The 22,798-nt window shown below is 38.4% G+C and overlaps 1 protein-coding gene and 1 long non-coding RNA gene across 2 annotated transcripts in view; one reads left to right on the top strand and one right to left on the bottom strand.

The window, feature by feature from the left end:
• The window catches only part of LOC135106750 (AN1-type zinc finger protein 2A-like), a 44,955-nt gene that overhangs the window by 4,872 nt on the left and 17,285 nt on the right, over positions 1-22,798 (top strand). The window contains exons 2-4 of the mRNA XM_064016016.1: positions 9,442-9,484; positions 9,597-9,768; positions 19,140-19,291. Of these exons, the coding sequence (XP_063872086.1) occupies positions 9,442-9,484; positions 9,597-9,768; positions 19,140-19,291 (367 nt within the window). The remainder of the gene's footprint in view (positions 1-9,441; positions 9,485-9,596; positions 9,769-19,139; positions 19,292-22,798) is intronic.
• Positions 791-22,658, bottom strand: LOC135106751 (uncharacterized). Its single transcript, XR_010271450.1, has 3 exons — positions 22,553-22,658; positions 21,242-21,322; positions 791-924 (listed from the first exon to the last, which is right to left on the bottom strand). It is a non-coding gene; the product is annotated as an uncharacterized LOC135106751 (long non-coding RNA).

Below are 22,798 nucleotides of genomic sequence, written 5' to 3'. Positions count from 1 at the left end.
AGAGTTTTTGGTAAGTTGAACAGATTTGACATGACTAGACAAAATTATGAAGGGCATGAGTTTCAGAATGTGGAAAGCTAATGTATCATCTTTGAGCTTTTGCTTGTGAGCATGAGAACAAGCTGAGTTGAACCAAGATTTATAGGTTTTGAGACTAGAAAGTATGGGGAATGTATGCTTCCTTTCCAGAGACTCTTATCTCTGAACAGAAAGATGGATCCCTCACATGGAAGTAATAGTCATTCCAGGAAAATCTGAATAGTACTATCTCAGGTCCTCCAACATAGAATATTTGTGTCAGAAGCACCTCTGCTTTGATGGGCACTTGAATGTATGAAACTCATCTACAGTCAATTGTAGCCTGATATCTTACTTTTAATCACTCAAGCCAACATACACACTATAAACACCAGGAATAAATCATACATCAGATCAAAGCATCTGAAACTTGAGGCACAAAAAAAGGTTTGGTACATATTTTAACTGCATGAAATGGAACAAACTCACTGACTTCTTAAAGCAACAAAACAACTTTCAAAATTAGATAAAAAAAAAAAAGTACTCCTTAGGTAACATTTCATAGGTTCACCAATGTGCACTTTTATTCATGAATAGTATACATATTATTATATACTCTTGTATACATATATGTAAATATGTACAGTGGAACCTCGGTTCACAAATGTTCCTGTTCACGAACAAATTTGTTCCCAAAACAGATTTTTTGAACAATTTTTCCATTGGTTCATGAATGGTGTTTCAGTGTGTGAACACATACACCCTGCAAAGCTCCTCAGTAGGCAAGCACATGCTCAGCTATGTTTCACCGCACCTGCTGGAACAGTGTTGGTCCAAGTGCTGTGAACATTATTTTTTGGGTCTTATTTTCCTCCTATTGAGTTATTGTAGCCCTCATTATGGCTCCTGAAAAAAAGTAAAAAGTGATAGTGGTAACAGGAAGCCTAAGCATGTTACTGTGGAATTCAAGAAGGAAACAGTAGCAAAACACAGAAATGGCGTTTGTGTTTCTGCCATCGCCAGGCAACACAGCATGGCAAAACTGACTATCGGTACGATCTTGAAGAATATGGTAATGTGTGTGTACCTACATATATGTTGACCTTTCAATGGAAAAAAATGTTTTGGTTTATGAACATTTTGGTTTGCAAACTGAGTCACGGAATGGATTAAGTGCATGAACCGAAGTTCCACTGTATGGTACTTATTTGTAAATGTGTCAATTTTCTATTTTGTTTATGTTTGTTTTGTTTATGTTTCTGTGTTTTGCTACTGTTTCCTTCTTGAATTCCACAGTATATGTATTTTTACACTTGGTTTGTGTGAATATGTGATTCAAGTGTGAATGTTAATGAGTATGCCTGCTAATTGTAAATTTTTATGTGTTTGCATTTGTGTGACTATTTATATGCATATGTGCATTTGTATCTTGTATCTTCATGTGTTTATGGATGTACATAGGTATGAGTATATGTATATGAAAGAGAGTGAGTTGATGAATATGTGTTCCTCTCTCTCTCTCTCTCTCTCTCTCTCTCTCTCTCTCTCTCTCTCTCTCTCTCTCTCTCTCTCTCTCTCTCTCTCTCTCTCTCTCTCTCTCTCTCTCTCTCTCTCTCTCTCTCTCTCTCACATAGTCCTGTCTCCACAATAGGGTCATGTGTGAGGTGTGGGCACTGGGAAAGGGGAAGTGTTACTAGAGAAGTGGCTGAAAGGGAGAAATGAGAGAGTGATACAAGGTAAATACTGGTGGTTGGTGATATCAACAGGGAAGATGGCAGAAGAAAGAAAACGTGAAAATACGAGAAGAAATACATAGCTTAACAGCAATGATAAAGGCGTGGAAGAAAGAAAGAGAAGTTGGTGGTGACAATGTAAAAAAGATACTCAGTGATATATTAGAGATGTAAAAGACAGAGATGGAAAGAGAAAAAGAAAACAAAGAACTGAGAGAAGAGATGACAAAAATAGTGGACTTGAAAAAAGAAGTACTGTGAAGAAATCAAGAAACTTAAGGAAGAGAATAAGGAATTAAAGAAAACTTTGCAAGAGAGACAGAGGTTAGGGTTAGATAAGTGAAGGAGTTAGTGACAAAGGAAGTCAGAAGTTGGAAAGAAGAGAGAGAACAACAACAAAAGGTAGACATGGAGGAGATAATAAGGCAACAGCAACAGGAACACAATAATGATATAGAAAAGCAAGTAAAATTAATAAAAATAATTAAAATAATAAAGGAAAAAAAGTAATCTTGTGAGAGACACAGTACAGAGAAAGATGTGTGTGGTGGTATTTGGGGTCAAGGAGAAGAACCTACCCATGGAAATAGCTAGAGAGAAAGAAGAGGCAAAAAGGGCTAAGGAAATTATAACAGAAGTGGCAGAGGAAGAAGAGGGGATAATTGAACAAATTGAAGAGGTTTACAGAATTGGAAAGTATGAAGAATATGGAACAAGAACAATGAAAATAAGATTCTTGTCACAAACAGCAGAACATTTTTTGCAAAGAACAGAAAAATTGGCAAAAGTAGAAGGATTGAAGGAAATATGGATAGAAAGAGACTTGAATGAAGAAGAGAGAAGCAAACTGAAAGAATTGAGAGTAGAGACCCAGTCAAAAAATGGGGAGAGAACACAGGAACAAGCAAAAAGATTCACCTGGAAAGCTGTGGACATGAAAGTGAGGAAATGGTGGCACAAAGATACCACGCAAGATCACCAAAACATAAGTTTAAAAATTATGTATACTAATGTAGATGGTTTGGTGTTGAGCTTATTGGAACTTAAAGACTACTTAAAGAACAATAAACCAGATGTGGTATGTTTAACAGAAATCATACTAAAAGAGGAAGTAAAGTTGCGATTTGCAAAGGAAGAATATAGCACATGGAGGAGAGACAGAAAAGGAAAGGGAGGAGGAGGAGTGATGATATTGGTAAAAGAGGATATTGTTGTTGAGGAAGTGGAATATGGTGATGGAATGGCGGAAACTTTGAGTGTTGTGATTAAGATCAGAGGAAGTGAAAAAAAGGAAAGTTATTGTGACATGCATACCACCAAAAACTAATGCATGTGAGATCAATGAATTTAAAAAATATGCAACTAGAAATAAGAAATAGCATAGAGGAAATGATAAGGAAAAGTAACAAAGTGCTCTTAACACTAAAGGAATTAACTGGCAGGAAATGGAAGTGAAAGAAAATGTTGAGTCATGGAGCAAAGAGCTTATGCATACCATGATGGTGGTGAATACAACGAGATAATGGGTGAATGAGCCAACAAGATGCAGAAAAGAATCATCACAGTTAGACTTAGTGTTTATGAAAACCCAAAAAGTAAACCAAGTATACATTGTTTGATTTCAGTGGGAAGAAGTGATCATATGACAATAGAAATAGTACTACAGGAGCGAAAAGTTTTGCACAGGAAAAAAACAATACAGAAATGGGAGATGTAACTATGTTAAGGCAGACTTTGCAGAACCTAATAAATTTTATGGAAAAAGGAACTGGAGAGAGCTATTTGAAGGTAAAGTAGTGCAAGAAAATAGAAGATATTTTTTAGCAAGTGTAGAGAGAAGGTGCAACAGTTTGTACCAAGTTATAAAGTGAAAATTGGGAAGCATGAATGGTGGTATAATGCCAGGTGTGTAGAAGCAAAAAAGAAAAAGGACAGAACATGAAGGAAAAATGATGAAACAACTGAACAGAAATGCTAGAGAAGAATACAGAAAGGCAAGGAATGAATATGGTATAAGAAGAGAAGAAGAAAAAAACTGAAAGTGATATATTAAGAAAATGCAAAAGAGAACCCAAACCCTTCTACAGATACACAAACAGAAAAGTGAAACATAAGGATAGGATAAACAAGTTAAAAAGGGAAGGAAGAATTTACAAAACTACTGAAGAGATGAGTGAACTAATGAATGAGAGTTTTCAATCTGTGTTTACAAAAGAAACCAAATTTATGGCACTAAACATGGTTTCACAGAATGAGGGAGTACAGGAAATACAAATAGAGACAAGGAATCAAGAAACTGCTGGAAGAGCTGGATGTTAGAAAAGCTAAGGGACCAGATCAAGTAAATGGATGGATATTAAAAGAATGCAGAGAAGAAATGGAAGAACCCGTATGGGATATAATTAGCAGCTCATTGACAGAAGGAAAAGTACCAAGGGAATGGAAAAGAGTTAACATAGTCCCAATATACAAAGAGGGAAATAAAATGGAACCATTAAATTACAGACTGGTGTGTAAGTTCCCCACAAAAGTCTTATGTGGAAGTTAGAGAATGAAGGAGGACTAAAGGGAGCAGCATTGAGATGAATGGATGAAAGCAGTAATCAGGCATTAATTCAAGTGGGCACAAAGTGACAAGTGGGGTACCACAAGGATCTGTGTTGGCACCTATTATGTTTCAAATATATGGAAATGATATGACAGAGGATCTAAATAGTTATATAAATGTTTGCTGATGATGCAAAAATTAATGAAAATAATAAAAGATGAAAATGACTGCAAGGAGTTACAAAAGAACATTAACAAGATACATGCATGGAGCCAAAGATGGAAACTAGAATTTAACGCCAGAAAATGCCAAATGTTGGAAATAGGTAAAAGTAAAAAGAGACCTTCATGAATTTACAAAATGGGAAGAGAAATAATAATGAAAAGTAATCAAGAAAAATATTTGGGAGTAATGATCCAGCACACACAACTGCCTGAAAGCACATAAACAGAATATTCAGCTCTACATACAGCTTGTTAACAAACTTTATATATATTTCTTCGCAATGACGTTTTCCATGCCCTCGCTGGCCTAAACCCTCGGAAGGCTTATGGACCTGATGGGGTCCCTCCTATTGTTCTCCGAAACTGTGCCTCCATGCTTGCACCTTGCCTAGTCAAACTTTTTCTGCTCTGTCTGTCAACATCTACCTTTCCTTCTTGCTGGAAGTTTGCCTATATTCAACCTCTTCCTAAAAAGGGTGACTGTTCTGATCCCTCAAACTACCATCCTATTGCTTTAATTTCCTGCCTATCTAAAGTTTTTGAATCTATCTTCAACAGGAAGATTCTTAAACGTCTATCACTTCACAACCTTCTATCTGATCACCAATATGGGTTCCGTCAAGGCTGCTCTACTGGTGATCTTCTGGGTTTCCTTACTGAGTCTTGGTCATCCCCTTTTAGAGATTTTGGTGAAACTTTTGCTGTTGCCTTGGACATATCAAAAGCTTTTGATAGAGTCTGGCACAAAGCTTTGATTTCCAAACTACCCTCCTACGGCTTCTATCCTTCTCTCTGTAACTAGAGTCTAGCACAAAGCTTTGATTTCCAAACTACCCTCCTACGGCTTCTATCCTTCTCTCTGTAACTTCATCTTAAGTTTCCTTTGTGACCATTCTATTGCTGCTGTGGTAGACGGTCACTGTTCTTCTCCTAAATCTATTAACAGTGGTGTTCCTCAGGGTTCTGTCCTGTCACCCACTCTCTTCTTATTATTCACTAATGATCTTCTAAACCAAACTTCTTGTTCTATCCACTTCTATGCTGATGATACCACCCTGCACTTTTCCACGTCTTTTCATAGACATCAAACTCTTCAGGAGGTAAACATTTCACGCAGGGAAGCCACAGAATGCTTGACTTCTGATCTTTCTAAAATTTCTGATTGGGGCAGAGCAAACTTGGTATTGTTCAATGCCTAAAAAACTCAATTCCTCAATGGCACAAAGCTTTGATTTCCAAGCTTCTATCCTTCTCTTTGTAACTTCATCTCAAGTTTCCTTTCTCACTGTTCTATTGCTGCTGTGGTAGATGGTCACTGTTCTTCTCCTAAGTCTTTTAACAGTGGTGTTCCTCAAGGTTCTGTCCTGTCACCCACTCTGTTCTTATTGTTCATCAATGATCTAAACCAAACTTCTTGTCCTATCCACTCCTACGCTGATGATACCACCCTGCAGTTTTCCACGTGTTTTCATAGACATCCAACACTTCAGGAAGTAAACTTTTCATGCAGGGAAGCCACAGAACGCCTGACTTCTGATCTTTCTTAAATTTCTGATTGGGAAGAGCAAACTTGGTATTGTTCAATGCCTCAAAAACTCAGTTCCTCCATCTATCAACTCGACACAACCTTCCAGACAACTATCCCCTCTTCTTCACTGACGCTCAACTGTCCCCCTCTTCTACACTGAACATCCTTGGTCTGTCCTTTACTTATAATCTGAACTGGAAACTTCACATCTCATCTCTAGCTAAAACAGCTTTTATGAATTTAGGCGTTCTGAGACGTCTCCGCCAGTTTTTCCCACCCCCCAGCTGCTAATTCTGTACAAGGACCTTATCCATCCATGTATGGAGTATGCTTCACATGTCTGGGGGGTTCCACTCATACTGCTCTTCTAGACAGGGTGGAATCAAAAGCTTTTCATCTCATCAACTCCTCTCCTCTAACTGACTGTCTTCAACCTCTCTCTCACCGCTGCAATGTTGCATCTCTAGCTGTCTTCTACCGCTATTTTCATGCTAACTGCTCTTCTGATCTTGCTAACTGTATGCCTCCCCTCCTCTCGTGGCCTTGCTGCACAAGACTTTCTTCTTTCTCTCACCCCTATTCTGTCCACCTCTCTAATGCAAGAGTTAACCAGTATTCTCAATCATTCATCCCTTTCTCTGGTAAACTCTGGAACTCCCTGCCTGCTTCTGTATTTCCACCTTCCTATGACTTGAATTCCTTCAAGAGGGAGGTTTCAAGACACTTATTCATCAATTTTTGACTACTGCTTTGACCCTTTTATGGGACTGACATTTCAGTGGGCATTTTTTTTATTGTATTTTTGTTGCCCTTGGCCAGTGTCCTTCCTACATAGAAAAAAAAATTAGATAAAGAAATTGTGAAGAAAATTATAAGAATCATGATATAATCAAAACTGGAATAAGCAGCAGTAGTTTGGTCTCCACATAGAAAAAAGATATACGGAAACTGGGAAGAATACAGAGGATAGCGACAAAGATGGTACCAGAACTGAAAGACTTAAGCTATGAAGAAAGACTTGAAGAGATGGGTTTACAACACTACAAGAGAGAATAGAAAGAAGAGACCTGATAACAATGTACAAATTAATAAACAATATAGAAAGAATAGACAGAATTGACTTGGTACCACAGATAGAAGATGGAGAAAGACAGATGAGGGAGCATGGGAAGAAAATAAAGAAGTGTGCATGTTCAACCAACATTAAGAAATACAACTTCCTTTATAGAACTATTGAAGTCTGGAATGATTTGAAGGAAGAGGTGGTTGTGGCAAAGTGTACGCATGTTTAAAGAGAAACTGGATAAATGTGGTTATGGAGACAGGACAAAAGGAACTTTGGCTTGTGCCCTGTACAACACAACTAGGCGAATACAACTAGGCTACTAGGTAAATAAGCACGCATGGACGCGCACACACACACACACACACACACACACACACACACACACACACACACACACACACACACACACACAAGGGGCATTAAACAGAGATAGAGAGAGAGAGAGAGAGAGAGAGAGAGAGAGAGAGAGAGAGAGAGAGAGAGAGAGAGAGAGAGAGAGAGAGAGAGGGAATCACTATGTTCATTTTATTATTTAAGCATTTTTTTGCTATGGTATTTACATGAAACCCTCTGGTTTGTTGTTTATATTGTATCAAGTGTTAGAAATAGTATAGTAAAAGTCCAAAGTGTCATGAATATTGGTATGTAATTATCAGGCCAAGTTGGGCACATGTCTGGGAGTGGATAGTGTCATTAGACCTTTGCAATTCCCTGACTTTTATGATTTCCAGATAGATGCCCCCTCTCCCCCCCCCCTCCGTCCTATTAGTCTAGAAATTTTAGGAACATTGTACATGGATCAAATTACTAAAATCAGGTATAATACATATAGTACAAAACTTCTGGAAGATAGTTCAATCCCAGTCCAGGAAACTCTCAAGCAGAGCTTCAGTTTTATCATTACCTCAGCTCAACAGTCAAGGGATATAAGACATGTGCTGGAGATTTTTTTTTCCAGATACTGAGATCCAAAGATATGTGAGTCAGTTGTGCATTTTTGCTAAAAAAAAAAAGGGGTGTACTGACACACTGGAAGGAGCATATGAATGAATTTCAAACTCTAGCAAAATTAGCACAATTATTACCTATCTTCTGTATCAGTGGAAAGGATCTTAAGCATTGCAGAGAAATCTTTCACTAAAGAAGAGGTCAGCTTGCAGACAATAATTTGAGTCAGTGATGTTTATGAAATGCAGTGACAGGTCCTGAAAGTAGCTACAGTAATGTGGTATTGGTAGTGGTATCAGTACTCAGAAATGCTTCTTTATTAGATATGTGCTACTGAATTTTAGATAAGTATGGCCATAAAAAAATAAATAATATGTTGAATTGTATTTGCACTAAGTACACTGGACTTGTGTACATTTCAGTACAGTGGAACCTTGGTTTTCAAACTTAATTCGTTCCTGAATGCTGTTCGAAATCTGAAATGTTCGAAAACTGAAACTATTTTCCCTGTAGAAATCAATGTAAAATAGATTAATCCATTCTCAGACATCTGTTCACCATGTCTGTCTTAGCATGGTAATAGCTGATGCTCCCACTGCTAAGATGGCCCCTCCACAACATCTCCAGCTTAGAAATTTTTTATCCAGAAAGGATGTACTGAATGAACTTAGGGACACATGACTCATCAAATGATATTGTTTAAACTGTGCAGATATTCTCTTTGTCACTGATTAAAGTGAGAGAAGGCTTATAGAGTGACATAGAGAGGAGCAACCCACTCACCACCAAAATGAAAGTGACCATAATACTTAGATATCTTGTTGCTGGAAAAAAGCAGTTGTGCAGTAGTGATGACGTTGAGTCATAGAGAGCCACAGGAGGCTCAGGGTTACTTTTGAGTGCTGAACCTTGTTTATTTACATCAAGGTTCTTCAGTGGGATCTCATATAACTTATTTCAAAGATTGAATTACTGTCTTACCCTCTGTGTCTCTTCCAAATATAAAAAAAAAATAGAGGAATTTTTATAGAAACTATAAATTAGTAATAAATGGCAGCTTTTGCTATGCCTCATAGTATTTGATATCAAGTAATTTTGTTCGAAAACTGAATTATGGTACAGCAACTGAAGCAGTTATGAGTTAGAATTTTTGTATGAAAAACCGAGGTGTTTGGAAAGGGAGACATTCAGTAACCAAGGTTGCACTGTACTTGGATTTGGACTAAAAAGTACCAGGCAGATCTTCTCTTGTACTTTTCTTTGCTACTTGTACTTGCCCACAAGTGCTGGCACATGTACTCAGACCCAAGTCTGTTGGCTAAAGAAAAGTTTTTCTCCATAAATGACAAGATAATTTATTAATATTTTTCTTTCAGATTTCCTGCCCTTCACATGTAATTTGTGCAAAAAAGAATTTTGGTAAGTTTTCTCTTAGAGTTACATTTTTGCAATAAAGTTATTTACCAAAAATGCAATATAATTGCCAAGTTTAAGTTCAGCAAGCATTGTAAATAATATATGCTCCCTGCAGTGTTGACCACCACAAGTACACAGCTCACAACTGCGCTGAAAGCTACAGAGCAGATGCACAGGTTCCCATTTGTCCACTATGTGACCAGCCAGTTCCTAGCAAAAGAGGAGAGCCCCCTGATTTAGCAGTGAATGAACATATGGAAAATAATTGCAAGAACAAGAAAAAAAAGGTATGTAATTTTATAGATGCATTTATTTATGTATCATCCTAAGGCAGAAATTCCTAACCCTTGGAAGGCACTTCTCCATCTTTATGTAGTGGCATTCTCTCTCTCTCTCTCTCTCTCTCTCTCTCTCTCTCTCTCTCTCTCTCTCTCTCTCTCTCTCTCTCTCTCTCTCTCTCTCTCTCTCTCTCTCTCTCTCTCTCTCTCTCTCTCTCTCTCTCTCTCTCTCTCTCTCTCTCTCTCTCTCTCTCTCTCTCTCTCTCTCTCTCTCTCTCTCTCTCTCTCTCTGCTTACTGCCCTGTCTTACTAGCATTCATTTGGCAATAATATGCTAAAAACTGAAAAAAAATGGAAGAAGCTATTTTCTAGTCCCACTAAAATAGACAAGCATGATTTAAAGTGTATTTTATCGATCCTGGTAAAAATAGACGCCCAACCTATTTTGCTGGTAACTATTTTTATTATTATGAAGGAAGGTAATGTTAAAATAACAGCATACAGATTTAACACAAATTTATTTATTTTCACCATCAATTGTTGAGACATTTAAAAAAAAATTTCCACCATTAATTGTTGAAGCACGGGTTAAAATAATTAATTCATCATCAGTTACCAAAAGAAATTTAAAAGTCTCTGAATATTTTAAGCACTAATAGTCTCTACAAATCCAAAACTTGTCCTTGGGCATGGTTCTCTTGCCAGTATACTTCAGGTGCATCCACTGAAGACAGTAGTCACGGTCCACAGAATCCATGTTTTTGAAATCTTGCTTACACAGCTCGCATAACCACTGTGCTGACCGTCTCAAGGCTCTATACACATGTTCCACAGCTTTCCAACCATCTGGATCAAAATATCTCTGGATCTTCTGGATTGACACATTTTCAACCAGACTTTCTGTAGAAAGCCCTTGTTGGAATTTCAGGTGCAATTCACAGACTTCTGTGGATGATTGGGCTTGGCACCTGTGGTGATGTGAATGTCCTTCATGAACAGGAGTTTGCTTGTGGTCTCATACTGTTGTTGACAAAACCATCTTTCTGTTGGGTTCAACTTTTAGCATTTCAGCTGCTATGTCTTTGTCAGACTGATGTAGTTATCTCTGTGCTGGCAAGAGGTTGTATAGTGGTCAGACTGATCTAGTCATCTTTGTGCTAGCAAGAAGTTGTACATTGGCTTGGATATATGATGGTTGTGGTCACTAACATTCTTAGTGATGACTAAATTCAGTTCATCTTCAGTTGATCTCAATTTTTGCTGGTGTGAAGTCGCACACCATTTTTTCTCAACTTTTTGCACAATTTTGCTATTATGCTGGCAAGTGGCACTGTCTGTAATTTAATGGTTCTTCCTTATTTCCTCATGTATAGATTGGCACTATGTTTGATCTCTTCCAGTCTTGTGGGGACTTTCCCTTCCTCCAGAGAGGCACCTATCTTCTCTGCCAGTTGTTCACTACATTCCCTTAGAATCCATCCTGGCACTTCATCTGGACCTGCTGGTTTCCTTATCCAATTTGACCTAACTTTTCTTCACTTCTTGTACTGTTATTGTTATGTCTTTCACAACTCTAGTGCCCCCTATGTCTGTTGGCTGCACAAACTCTTGTTCCCTTGTATACATTGTTATGCAAGTCAACTTTTGTCAGTCATTCATGTGAGAGAAAGAGGAGAGTGAGAAAGAAGAAGAGAAGATTACAGTCAGGCTCCTTAATAAAATTGTAGTGACTTATTAAAGATACTGTGTTTCTTAGTGAGATAGCACTGGGTGCTGGGTTACACCTTTCATCCACCTGGCCACCCCCACTCTCCTTTCCACTCTCTCTCTCTCCTCTCGAAACATGGGAACACTTCTGCTCTCATGGCTGGTATGCAGAAAACTTCATAAAAGCGCCTCTTAAAGCCACTCATAACTTCAAAATCTTCCTCATAGTTAGGAGCTAGACTTGTGAGTCATGTAGAGAAACTCACAAGGCGACTCCTAAATGTGAGCCAAGTGATTTATGAGCTACTCATAAGAAGGCACTATGTAGTGCATTTTCCACTACTAATAATGCTAGTGTTTGGTTAAAAATACTTATCACGATAATAAGGATATATGGTGGTACATTGTTATCATTTTAAAGTGAATAGTAGAAATTTTATTAATGTAATAATTGCAGAGATGAGAATCTTTCAATAAATCATATCTCAAAAAGAATACGTGTGGATTTACTTTTGGCGGCAGACAGTGCCCACCTCAGCTATGAATAAAGTAGTGGTCTACTGAGTACCAACAAGCAGTACCAGTACACCTTGCCAGCATGGATCCAACCCTGCATTTGTGCAATTGCTTAATACTATTTATTTAAGCATTATTGTTATAGCAACACCTTATTTTCATTTTACATGTTTAGATATGTGATCACTTCAGCCCAATGAATCTGTGCTCTCTTTCACTCTAATCCATTTCATTAACTAAATCAAACCAATCTAGACTAAACCAAACCTGGCCACACCTAATTTAACTTAACTACTTTGACATACATTAGTTTTGTTGATGCTTGGTTAGGTTTAATTGGGCAAGGCCTTGGGCCATGCTGCTCCCACCAAATCACACTTGCCCCACCTTCACTCCCTTGTAATGGCCATTAAATTCTTACGAAACTTTGAATTAATTTTTTTCAAGTAAAATATAACCAAACCTAACCAAAATGTTTCAGTGCTATTGTACTAAGAGTTGTTGCTGGTCTACCATTGTCATTGTGAGTAGCTCTTGTGCTTTTTAGGAGTCCTTATCCATGACTTGTAATGTCTTGATGCACTACGCTACAAGGACATGCTACGATTACTCATAGCTTGATGCAAACTTTTCTACATTACTTAAATTGCTTGTGAGCTCCTCTTACAAGGTTTATGAGCTGCATCCAGCTCATAACTGACATGACCTTTTCTGCATACCACTTCAGTTTCTCAGTTGACTGTTATTCTTACCAGTGACAAGATGTGCGCAGAGAATCAGCCATGTGTGAGGTGTATTTGGGGGAATAAGTCAGCTAGTATACGGGGGCAAATATTAGCCATACACCTCACAATTCATATTATTTGCATTGGCCCATAAATGTAGCCTTGGCTTGACTGCTTTAATTATCTGGAGGGTGGTTTAGATGCCTAGGGTCAACTCAGTGTGTTTGTCATTCTGTGTTGCGTTCATCTTGAGGGAGCTGACCGTTGCCCCCTCTGTTGAGAATCATGAATTATATATCTTGTGAGAGTCTAGTGTCTTCTTCATTTTAAAATGCTACTGGGCTATCCGTGAAGTGTCTTGTCTGCCACAATCAGAGAATAGTTTCATATGTTTGGTTGTCTTTGTCTCCAGTCTAATAATTTTTATGGGAATCAGGTCTGTCTTTTGAGAGATTGAAAACAAGTTAAATATGGATTAGAGAGGTCTAGTATGCTGCTGAACAAGTGGGTTGGAAGCCTTTTAAGGGTGGTTGCTCACAGGGTATTAAAGCCTTGTATGTGGCTTCAGGCTTGTATGTTTCTGCCTAGAACGTGGTCAAGGCGAGTCCTTTCCCAGCAAGGGAGATAGTTTAGCATTATCTAGTGTTGTATGTCTAGTGTTGTATGCCTCTGGTGTTTTGCCTCTGCTAGTTGGGGGGACCTGAGGAGGTATTTTGCTAATTTTCCTTGGAATGACTACTGCTTCTGCGTTAGAGACCTGTCTTTGTGTGGCGAGTGCATAACAGAGGTGATAGTGTCTGGCATGGAAGTGTACATTCCTCATTCTTTTTCTCAACCTAAACCTTCTAAACCTTGATTTAACACAGCTTGTTCTCATGCTATACATGATAGAGAGGTGGCCTACAAAAGGTACTTAAGCCTTCCATCACCAGAACCTCTTGCACTTTATACAGTAAAATCCCTCTTATCCGGCATCAACGGGAACGCCGACATGCCGGATACTTGAAGCATGCCGGATACTTGAATAGAAGTGAAATTATGTCCACAATCACCACCCTACACTCACGCATCTTACCATAACAAAGATAAGCTGATCGCCATGCCGCGCGTCGCCTCCCGCGCTGGCACCTCACTCACCAACACACAATACTACTGTACTGACATTCTCTTTAATACTTTCCTCTTATAAATAAGTTGATGGGTTACAAAAATAAAGTACGTATACACTTATTTGCTTTATTCAATATTAGCCAACATGTATAGCATACAATAAAGATATGAAAATGTACGAGTGTTTGTGACACTTTTTCGCTCCCCACACCTCTCATTCAACACCCTTCGGGTCATCAACATCATCAGATTCTGTACTTGTTTGTCCCACTTCTTTTCCCTTACAAGCTACTTTAAAATAGTTTCTAATGTCTCCTTGTTTGCAACTCCTTCTTCTTTGCAGCAAAAACTCATTCTCAATGCAGTGAAGGGTCATAACATCTCGGGTTGACATGTATGTGCACTGCTCAGTAAACCTGACAAAGCCAGCTATATGTTTCACAGCCTGTTCCCAAGTTACTTTAGGCTCGTTATCATCATCATCATCATCACTATCATCACTAATTTTCTCTAAACGATCTTCTACTATAGCATTGATAAGTTCCTCATCTGTGAGAGTGAATGTTACGGCCTGATTTTCGTCCACGTCCACCCATTCCTGTAATGCTTCATCTGTCACTTTAAGTTGCACATTTCCCCTCCATTTCCCTCAGCTCGCTCACCACCGAATTTTTCATGCCACCTACAAACCCTTCAAACTCATCATCCTCATCATCACACATCATCAAAGGGTACAATTTGCGCCAACATCGCATTAATGTTTGCCTTTTAACGTCTAGCCAAGCAAGTGAAGCCATGAATATCGCATCCTTAACATTGAACTGTTTTTGTAACTCGGGGATTGTGCCGTCCTCATAATTAATCATAATTTAATCGATTTTATGAGTACACATTGATTTTTATTGATTTTAAGGCTTGGGGAAAAATGTGCCGGATACTTGAAGCTGCCGGATACTCAAATGCCGGATGAGAGGGATTTTACTGTATTTCTGCCCAGAACCATGCCAAGTCTGTTCTCCAACTAGCCAAAAACTTTTTCATTAATAGTGTCAAAATCTTTCAAGATATAACTCCCCTCATGACTTCTGGCATCTAGCCAAAAATATCTCCAATAACTTTGCTTCTTCTTCTTTCTCTCCTTTATTTCAACCAGATGGCACCACTGCTATCACATCTATCTCTAAAGCTGAACTCTTCGCTCAGACCTTTGCTAAAAACTCTACCTTGGACGATTCAGGGCTTGTTCCTCCCTCTCTTCCAGCCTCTCACTACTTCATGCTACCTATTAAAATTCTTTGCAATGATGTTTTCCATGCCCTCACTGGCCTTAACCCTCAGAAGGCTTATGGACCTGATGGGGTCCTTCCTCTTGTTCTCCGAAACTGTGCCTCCGTTTTTGCACCTTGCCTAGTGAAACTCTTTCAGCTTTTGTCAACATCTACTCTTCCTTCTTACTGAAAGTTTGCCTACATTCTGCCTGTTCCTAAAAAGGGTGACCATTCTAATCATTCAAACTACTGTCCTACTGCTTTAATTTCCTGCCTATCTAAAGTTTTTAATCTATCCTCAACAGGAAGATTCTTAAACATCTATCATTTCACAGCTTCTATCTTTCTCTCTGTAACTTCATCTCAAGTTTCCTTTCTGACCATTCTATTGCTGCTGTGGTAGATGGTCACTGTTCTTCTAAATCTATTAACAGTGGTGTTCCTCAGGGTTCTGTCCTGTTACCCACACTCTTCTAATTATTCATCAATGACCTAAACCAAACTTCATGTCCTATCCACTCCTACACTGATGATACCACCCTGCACTTTTCCACGTCTGTTCATAGACGTCTAACACTTCAGGAAATAAACATTTCACACAGGGAAGCCACAGAACGCCTGACATCTGATCTTTCTAAAATTTCTGATTGCTGCAGAGCAAACTTCATATTGTTCAATGCCTCAAAAACTCAATTCCTCCATCTATCAACTTGACACAACCTTCCAGACAACTATCCCCTCTTCTTCACTGACACTCAACTGTCTCCCTCTTCTACACTGAACATCCTCGATCTGTCCTTTGCATATAATCTGAACTGGAAACTTCATATCTTATCACTAGCTAAAACAGCTTTTATGAAGTTAGGTGTTCTGAGACGTCTCTGCCAGTTTTTCTCACCCCCCCACCTGCTAACTCTATACAAAGGCCTTATCCGTCCATGTATGGAGTACTCTTCATATGTCTGGGGGATTCCACTCATACCACTCTTGTAGACAGGGTGGAATCAGAAGCTTTTTGTCTCATTAGCTCCTCTCCCCTAACTGTCTTCAGTCTCTCTCTCATCGCTGCAATATTGCATCTCTACGTATCTTCTACCATTATTTTCATGCTAATTGCTCTTATGATTTTGCTAACTGCATGCTTCTACTCCTCCCATGGACAAGACTTTCTTCTTTCTCTCACCCCTATTCTGTTCACTTCGCTAATTCAAGAGTTAACCAGTATTCTCAATCATTCATCCGTTTCTCTGGTAAACTCTGGAACTCCCTGCCTGCTTCTGTATTTCCACCTTCTTATGACTTGAATTCCTTCAAGAGGTAGGTTTCAAGACACTTATCCTTCAATTTTTGACTACCGTTTTGGATACTTTTCCGGGACTGGCATCTCAGTGTTTTTTTTTTTTTTCTCTCTCCTTGGCCAGTGTCCCTCCTACATAAAAAAAAAAATTGTAACTCAGTGGTGACCTTGCTCAAGACTAGAGTGGGGTTGTGAGGGAAGTTTTTGCCATTTGTGGCTGATGAGGGCTTGGACTCGTATTTGTTTGCCCTGCACCAGGCCATAGGGTAGTAGCCTTAGGAAGCTGACCTGAAATTAAGAGGCAGTTGTGAGGGGCTGAGTTTGAGTTGTAACAACACCTTATGAAAGCATTTGTTCATGACTTCTACCATTTCTGCTTGTTTCTCATATATAATTCTGTCTACTTTTAGTTGGTAAATACTCTACCTTGTTTTCAGTTTCCCATTCACATGTCTGTAATACAATTTCAGTTGGTCTTTACATTTGTCAATCATGTTTTCTTGTGCTTTTTTCTTCTCTTTGAATCATAACATTATCATTTCTTGCTCTCTTAAATTAATTCCAAAGATAAGACTATCTCTGCCATCTCCATTTCTTCCATGCTGCTTTTTTTTTTTTCTTGTCACCCCACATCTGATATTAAACCATTCCTTGTTTTCATTATCTCTGAGTTTTCTCAGCATAAATTTACTTTCTTCCTCCTTGCATATTTTTAAGAACTCTTCCTATTTATCTTGAAATCCACAAGCATTATGGAAATTATCCCATCCACTTATGTGCTCTTCTTTCCTACTTGTTCCCATCTCATCCCTGATTCCAAACCTCACAACTATGTGGTTGCTCATAGCTAACGGAGCCTCCACTCTAATGTTGTTAAGTATTTGTGATTCTTTGGTAAATACTATACTATATCTGATGTGGATGATTCACCTTCACTCCTAGATCTTCTGTGTTCCCCCATCCACTGCATCAGTCATTGTTCCACTGCCAACTGTAGTAATCTGTCTCTCCACAGTCCCACAGCTCCCCAAGTCTGCTACTCCTCCCAGCACACCTTACAAATGAAGTCACCCATCATGATGATTCTGTCACTCTCTTCCAGTATTCTCTCCAGACATTCCACTGTTCCCTTCATCATGTCATCATATTCAAGACTCTCATGCATTTGTTTTGGGGGAGGACACAGACCACAATGAAGTGTATGTCGTCTTACTCCATTCTCACTTTGGCTTTCAATCCCAATACATCCGCCTTCCCTTCACCACTAACAGTCTCCTCCACTTCAACATTTTCCCTCACTATGAACATCACTCCACTACCCTTTTTCTCTTTTCTATTCTTTGTCCATACATTATATTGGCCTTCTCCAATCCTCACTGGCTTTGTTGTATCATACAGGTTTGTTTTTACAACACCAACAATATCAAGCTCTTTCTCTCTCAAAAAAATAATTCAGGTGAATCATCAATATGATCCCACTTATATTTGTAAAGGCCACTTTTCATTGTTCCTCTATGTCTTTTAACTTCAATCTTTTTTTTTGAAATGTACCCTCTTTGAAATGTACCATTTTTTTTCACTCCCACATCCATTACCAAAAAATAAAAATAAATAAATAAATATTCTTTTCTTCTTTTGACCTCTTCCCATTTTTATCCTACACCACCTTCTTAATCTCACTCAGTCTTTCCTTTCTCAACCACAGGTGTATAGTGCTCTTGTCCTTTGCCTCTCTTTCTATGCTTCAAATCTTGTTGGCCTGTCTCTCTCCTCTGTAAATTTTCCAATTCTATGATAATCAGCTGTTTTACTCACAAAATCTCTTACCTCTTTCTGCACTTTCTCCACCACTCTATTTACCACCTGTTACAGGTTTTTCTCCCTCACTGACCTGATTGGCCATTTCTCTTTCACTCCAAATAAAATCATACTGCTTCTCATCTACAGCACCCCTTACTAATATTTATTAATCTTAATCACCATCACTTTCTCTGCAATCCTGGCCTCTTTGAACTCCTCCATCTGCTCTTTGATTATTTTCTTAAAATCTTCTACCTTTTCACCTTGGGTTATATTGCTTGCACTCACCCTTTTCTCTGCTCCATTTCCTCCTTGTCTTCATCTCTTTGCCCTCCACTCACTCTGGTCTTCACTCAGTCCAACCACTGCTTCCATGCTACTATAATAGTTACTCCCCTCATGCAGTCTTGTTCTTGTTCTTGTTGGGGATTGATCTTTATTTCCTGACATTCCAGTGAAAAACTACATGGGTAATGTCCATTCATCTCTGAACATCCTCCCTCCCCTTGGATTCCACCTAGTGATGGGTCAGACAGGAAACACTCCTGTATCAAATGCACATATTGGTTAATGGGCCCACCAGCCACTAAGCTAGCCGGCCAGTCAGTCACTGACCTTGCATATTTTGTTATCTGTTCATTGTCCATTAACTTAATTAAGAAAGAATGGAGAACATATTTAATAACTTCAAAATAACATTGATAACATTTTCTTCACTGTGGGTCACAGAGGATTCAAAAGTTCCAGACAGGATTCCTCACAAAAATTCTTTGAGAACCATTGCCCCATATCTTATTGATGGCAATGAGCAAGTTAAGAACTTACTGTACTTCTTTCAATTGTAGAACTTGATTTTACTTTATTAAGTCACTGTCAGAAGGCTGGAAAGGAAATTTTATATTCAAGATTGTTATACTTACATATTTTAAAGTTATCAATTATTTTCCTTTTTTCCAGATCTATACAAACAAGTGCTCTGCAGATGGTTGTAAAACTAAGGAGATGATACCAGTTTTGTGTGAATCTTGCAGACAAAACTACTGCTTGCGACATAGACATCCAACAGATCATGATTGTAAAGGACCAACATCTGCCAGAGAACAAGCATTGTAAGTTTCTTTTGTAGTTTGTCTGAATTTGCATTTTCATAAAGAGGGTTTTGCATTTAATGCATTAAAAGCTGATATCATCATCATCATCATCATCATCATCGTCATCATCATCATCATCATCATCATCATCATCATCATCATCATCATCACCGTCATCATCATCATATTCTATATTGCCATCCAGGAAGTAACCACTAGCATAGCAGTTTTATAGCAGATAGATAGATAGATAGCAATTTTATGGTATAGTCTTCATATGCAACTCATTCATACCATGCTATATCTGTTCCAGTCTCTTTTCTTGCTAAAAAAAAAAAAGGTATTCCCAATATTTTATTTGTAAACAATTTCTTAAACAGTCTATCATGACCCATGCTCCCTATGCCTGTTACATTAAATTTTATGCACATATTTCCTTTCATCTATTTTGCAACTCAATAAGTCATTTCCAGAGTTCATGCATCTTGACCTATCACTACTGATTTACCAGCAACTGTTGCTCCACCATCTTCCTTAATCAATATGACATTATGATATGGGAAACGTGATTTGTCCGGAGACAATTCTCACAAGTTTGGATATTCAGCCTCAGTCCTTGGGGGGCAGCAAGCATTGTGTTAATGATCATCAGTCACTCGACAGTAGTGTATAAATGACTAGCTTCTGGCATGTTGACCTAATGACCAAGACTGCACCATGTTTGTGCTAACCCATTTGGGGGACTTGGTATTAGCATGTTTGTATCAAGTTATATGTGATGTTTTGTCACCAAACTGGTCCTCTGAACTGGATCCTTGCTAGTTCTTCAATTTGTGCCCACCATTTGTGCTTGTAAAACCCATTTCTGTGTGTCATTCAAGTGCACTAAAGAATGACAAAGGCCACACATAAGCAATAGAGTGAGATACATCTGGCAGTGGCATGGTGGTTCTGGTGCTTCATGCCATACAAGTACAAAACTTGTTTGGCCTAATAATTAACTTAATACTCTGATTTGTGATACCATCTTCCTAGAAAACATAAAAATGGAGAATCTAAAAAAAATAAAATGAATCAGGAGGCCTGAAGAGAAGCATCACCACCCTGAGCAAGGATCTAGAAACATTTATTCATACCACTAGCATGCATGAAATAAAGGGCAAGCAAACAACCATAAAGAACATACTTGTAAAAATTTACAGCAGTAATGAGAAAAATTCTGATCTTGTAGACCAGGTTAGTCTGGTAGAGGCCATGGTAGAGGATACATTATATGAGGAATTAGTTAATTATATTCTACTTGGATGAGAAGTCACACACACACACACACACACACACACACACACACACACACACACACACACACACACACACACACACATACAAAAAAAAAAAAATGGGATTTAATCTGCCCAAACTAAATTTACCCTCTTCCATTGACAACATGTATGAATGCTCCATTCACAAAAATGAAGACCAAACAGGCATTCAAAAACTCATTTTTTGAAGCAGACTTTAGCTTTAGCACTTAGTGTTGAGAATAAGTTAATTGTGCTGTTCAGGACATTTGGGAAACAAGTTAAATATTCTGAAGCAGAATTAGTAGAACTGCTTACCAATTCAAAATTTACCTTTAGCAGAACAAATGGAGACTAGGGATGAAATTATTAGGTGAGACAATGTAAGCAAAAAAAACAAGAGAGACATTTACGGAAACTATATTGCTCGGCAATGTACCATTAGGTAGTAAGAGCTGACCCATGTGAATGTTGGATATGTCATTACCGTTTAGCTGAAATTGATGGGAGAAAAGTTTATATTAACAGTGCTAGCAAACCAACCTTCATATACACCAGTGTATAACTGGAATAGTATTGTCACTGCTCTACTCATAGTATGTCAGTCATCTTAAACAATAGTATGTCAATCATCTTAAACAATAAACAACCTAACACTGGCAATACTCACTTCCCTGCAAGGACTTGTCAGGTTGTGGGCCTAACTTGACAAGGACTTTTATCGAAATACTTTGGAAACATCCCAGGACATCTACAGGAGGTTATAGGAAAGAAGGGAAGTATAATTGGACACCATCTGCTGTGAATAGAATTCTCTTAAGTAAATTTGTGAATCTACCTGATTTTTTTTTAAAAACACTGATTACTAAGTTTGTAGATATTTTTTGATAGCAGTGCTTTTCTTGACTGCTATGTTGATGAGAACAAGGGAGGAATGGGGAATGAGCTGTAAGAAGCTGCAGATAAACCCATAATGCAGAACAGAGTAACACCAAGGTGGGTGCCACACCTGCCACCTGCAGTGGTGGTACTGAGCTTAAATTTTCCTTAAAACACTCATAGATTACTGTCAGTACTTCTGCCTAGTATCCAACTGTTTGAAGTTAGGCAGTGATTGTTTCTGAACTTCTGTCTACTGAATATATATTTTCTTATGTCATACTTCTGATATTGAATCCTTTATATGAGATGTTATAATTTAGGATTTTACACCACATACTGCACAGTTAATATAACTGTATTAAGATTATATAAGAAATTGAAAGTCAGCTTGAGAAAGTGTAGGATTCTCAAAATTTTTTTGTCTTTTTAACAATAAATTTTTATTGATGTTACCATTTGCTTATACAGTGACAGAACAGTCAAAAGCCAACCCAAAAATTACCTGATTGGAAAGGTATTGGATTTGCCTTTACTGTGAGTGTCCTGTCAGGAGTTTTAAATTTAACTCAACTTAAACTCAAAGCAACATATTTACAAAAATACCATAAACTTTGCTTGTCCTGTAATAATTAAGTTCTGGATGAAGCATATAAGGGAACATTCCCACATGCTTTGTTCCTAGTTGAACAGCTGGGCCAAGGATGTTTGTAATGGGAGAAAAAGAGCTTTTATAGTCCTTGTATAAACCCTTGGTTCATTTCATCCACTCTGGCATGGACTTCCTCTTAACCTTCAACAATGCACATTTAATTTCATTATTTGCTTTACTAGTTTTCTGTCCTCCATTCTCTTCACATGCCCAAACTATCTTGCTGATCTGCCTGTCCAGCTGACTCTCTCAAAATACCAACTCTTCCTACCTCTTTATTTCTTATTCTATCCTTGCAGGTTTCTCCACACACTCTTCAAACACCTTGTTTCCATTACTCCTGCCCCTCTCTTTATAGGTATCAGCAGCACAGCTTGGACAATTTGGTCCAGAATAAGGCTCCTAATAGTAAATACTCTCCCCTTCCACACCTGATTGCCCAACACTTACGTAAGACAATTGATGTGTGGTGCCTCCCTTGGAGGTAGTAGAGCCTTGTCATTCTTCACGCACTCACAACTGCTTTCCATTCATTTCCTGTGGTATGGCAGTGAGAATACTGCCACTGTGTTCCCTGCACATTGTAAGAGGCAACAGAAAGGAACAGAGTGTAGGGGCTTGGGACCCCTTTCTCTGCAGTCAATACACAGCAAAAAAAAGACAGGGCACTATAGAGATTAAAGGGAGTGATTATGC

The sequence above is a fragment of the Scylla paramamosain genome, chromosome 14, assembly GCF_035594125.1.
Source record: "Scylla paramamosain isolate STU-SP2022 chromosome 14, ASM3559412v1, whole genome shotgun sequence".
In the NCBI taxonomy this organism is placed as follows: domain Eukaryota; kingdom Metazoa; phylum Arthropoda; class Malacostraca; order Decapoda; family Portunidae; genus Scylla; species Scylla paramamosain.
The sequence above is the reverse complement of the archived record's forward strand: the minus strand, read 5'-3'. Positions and strand labels throughout refer to the sequence as shown.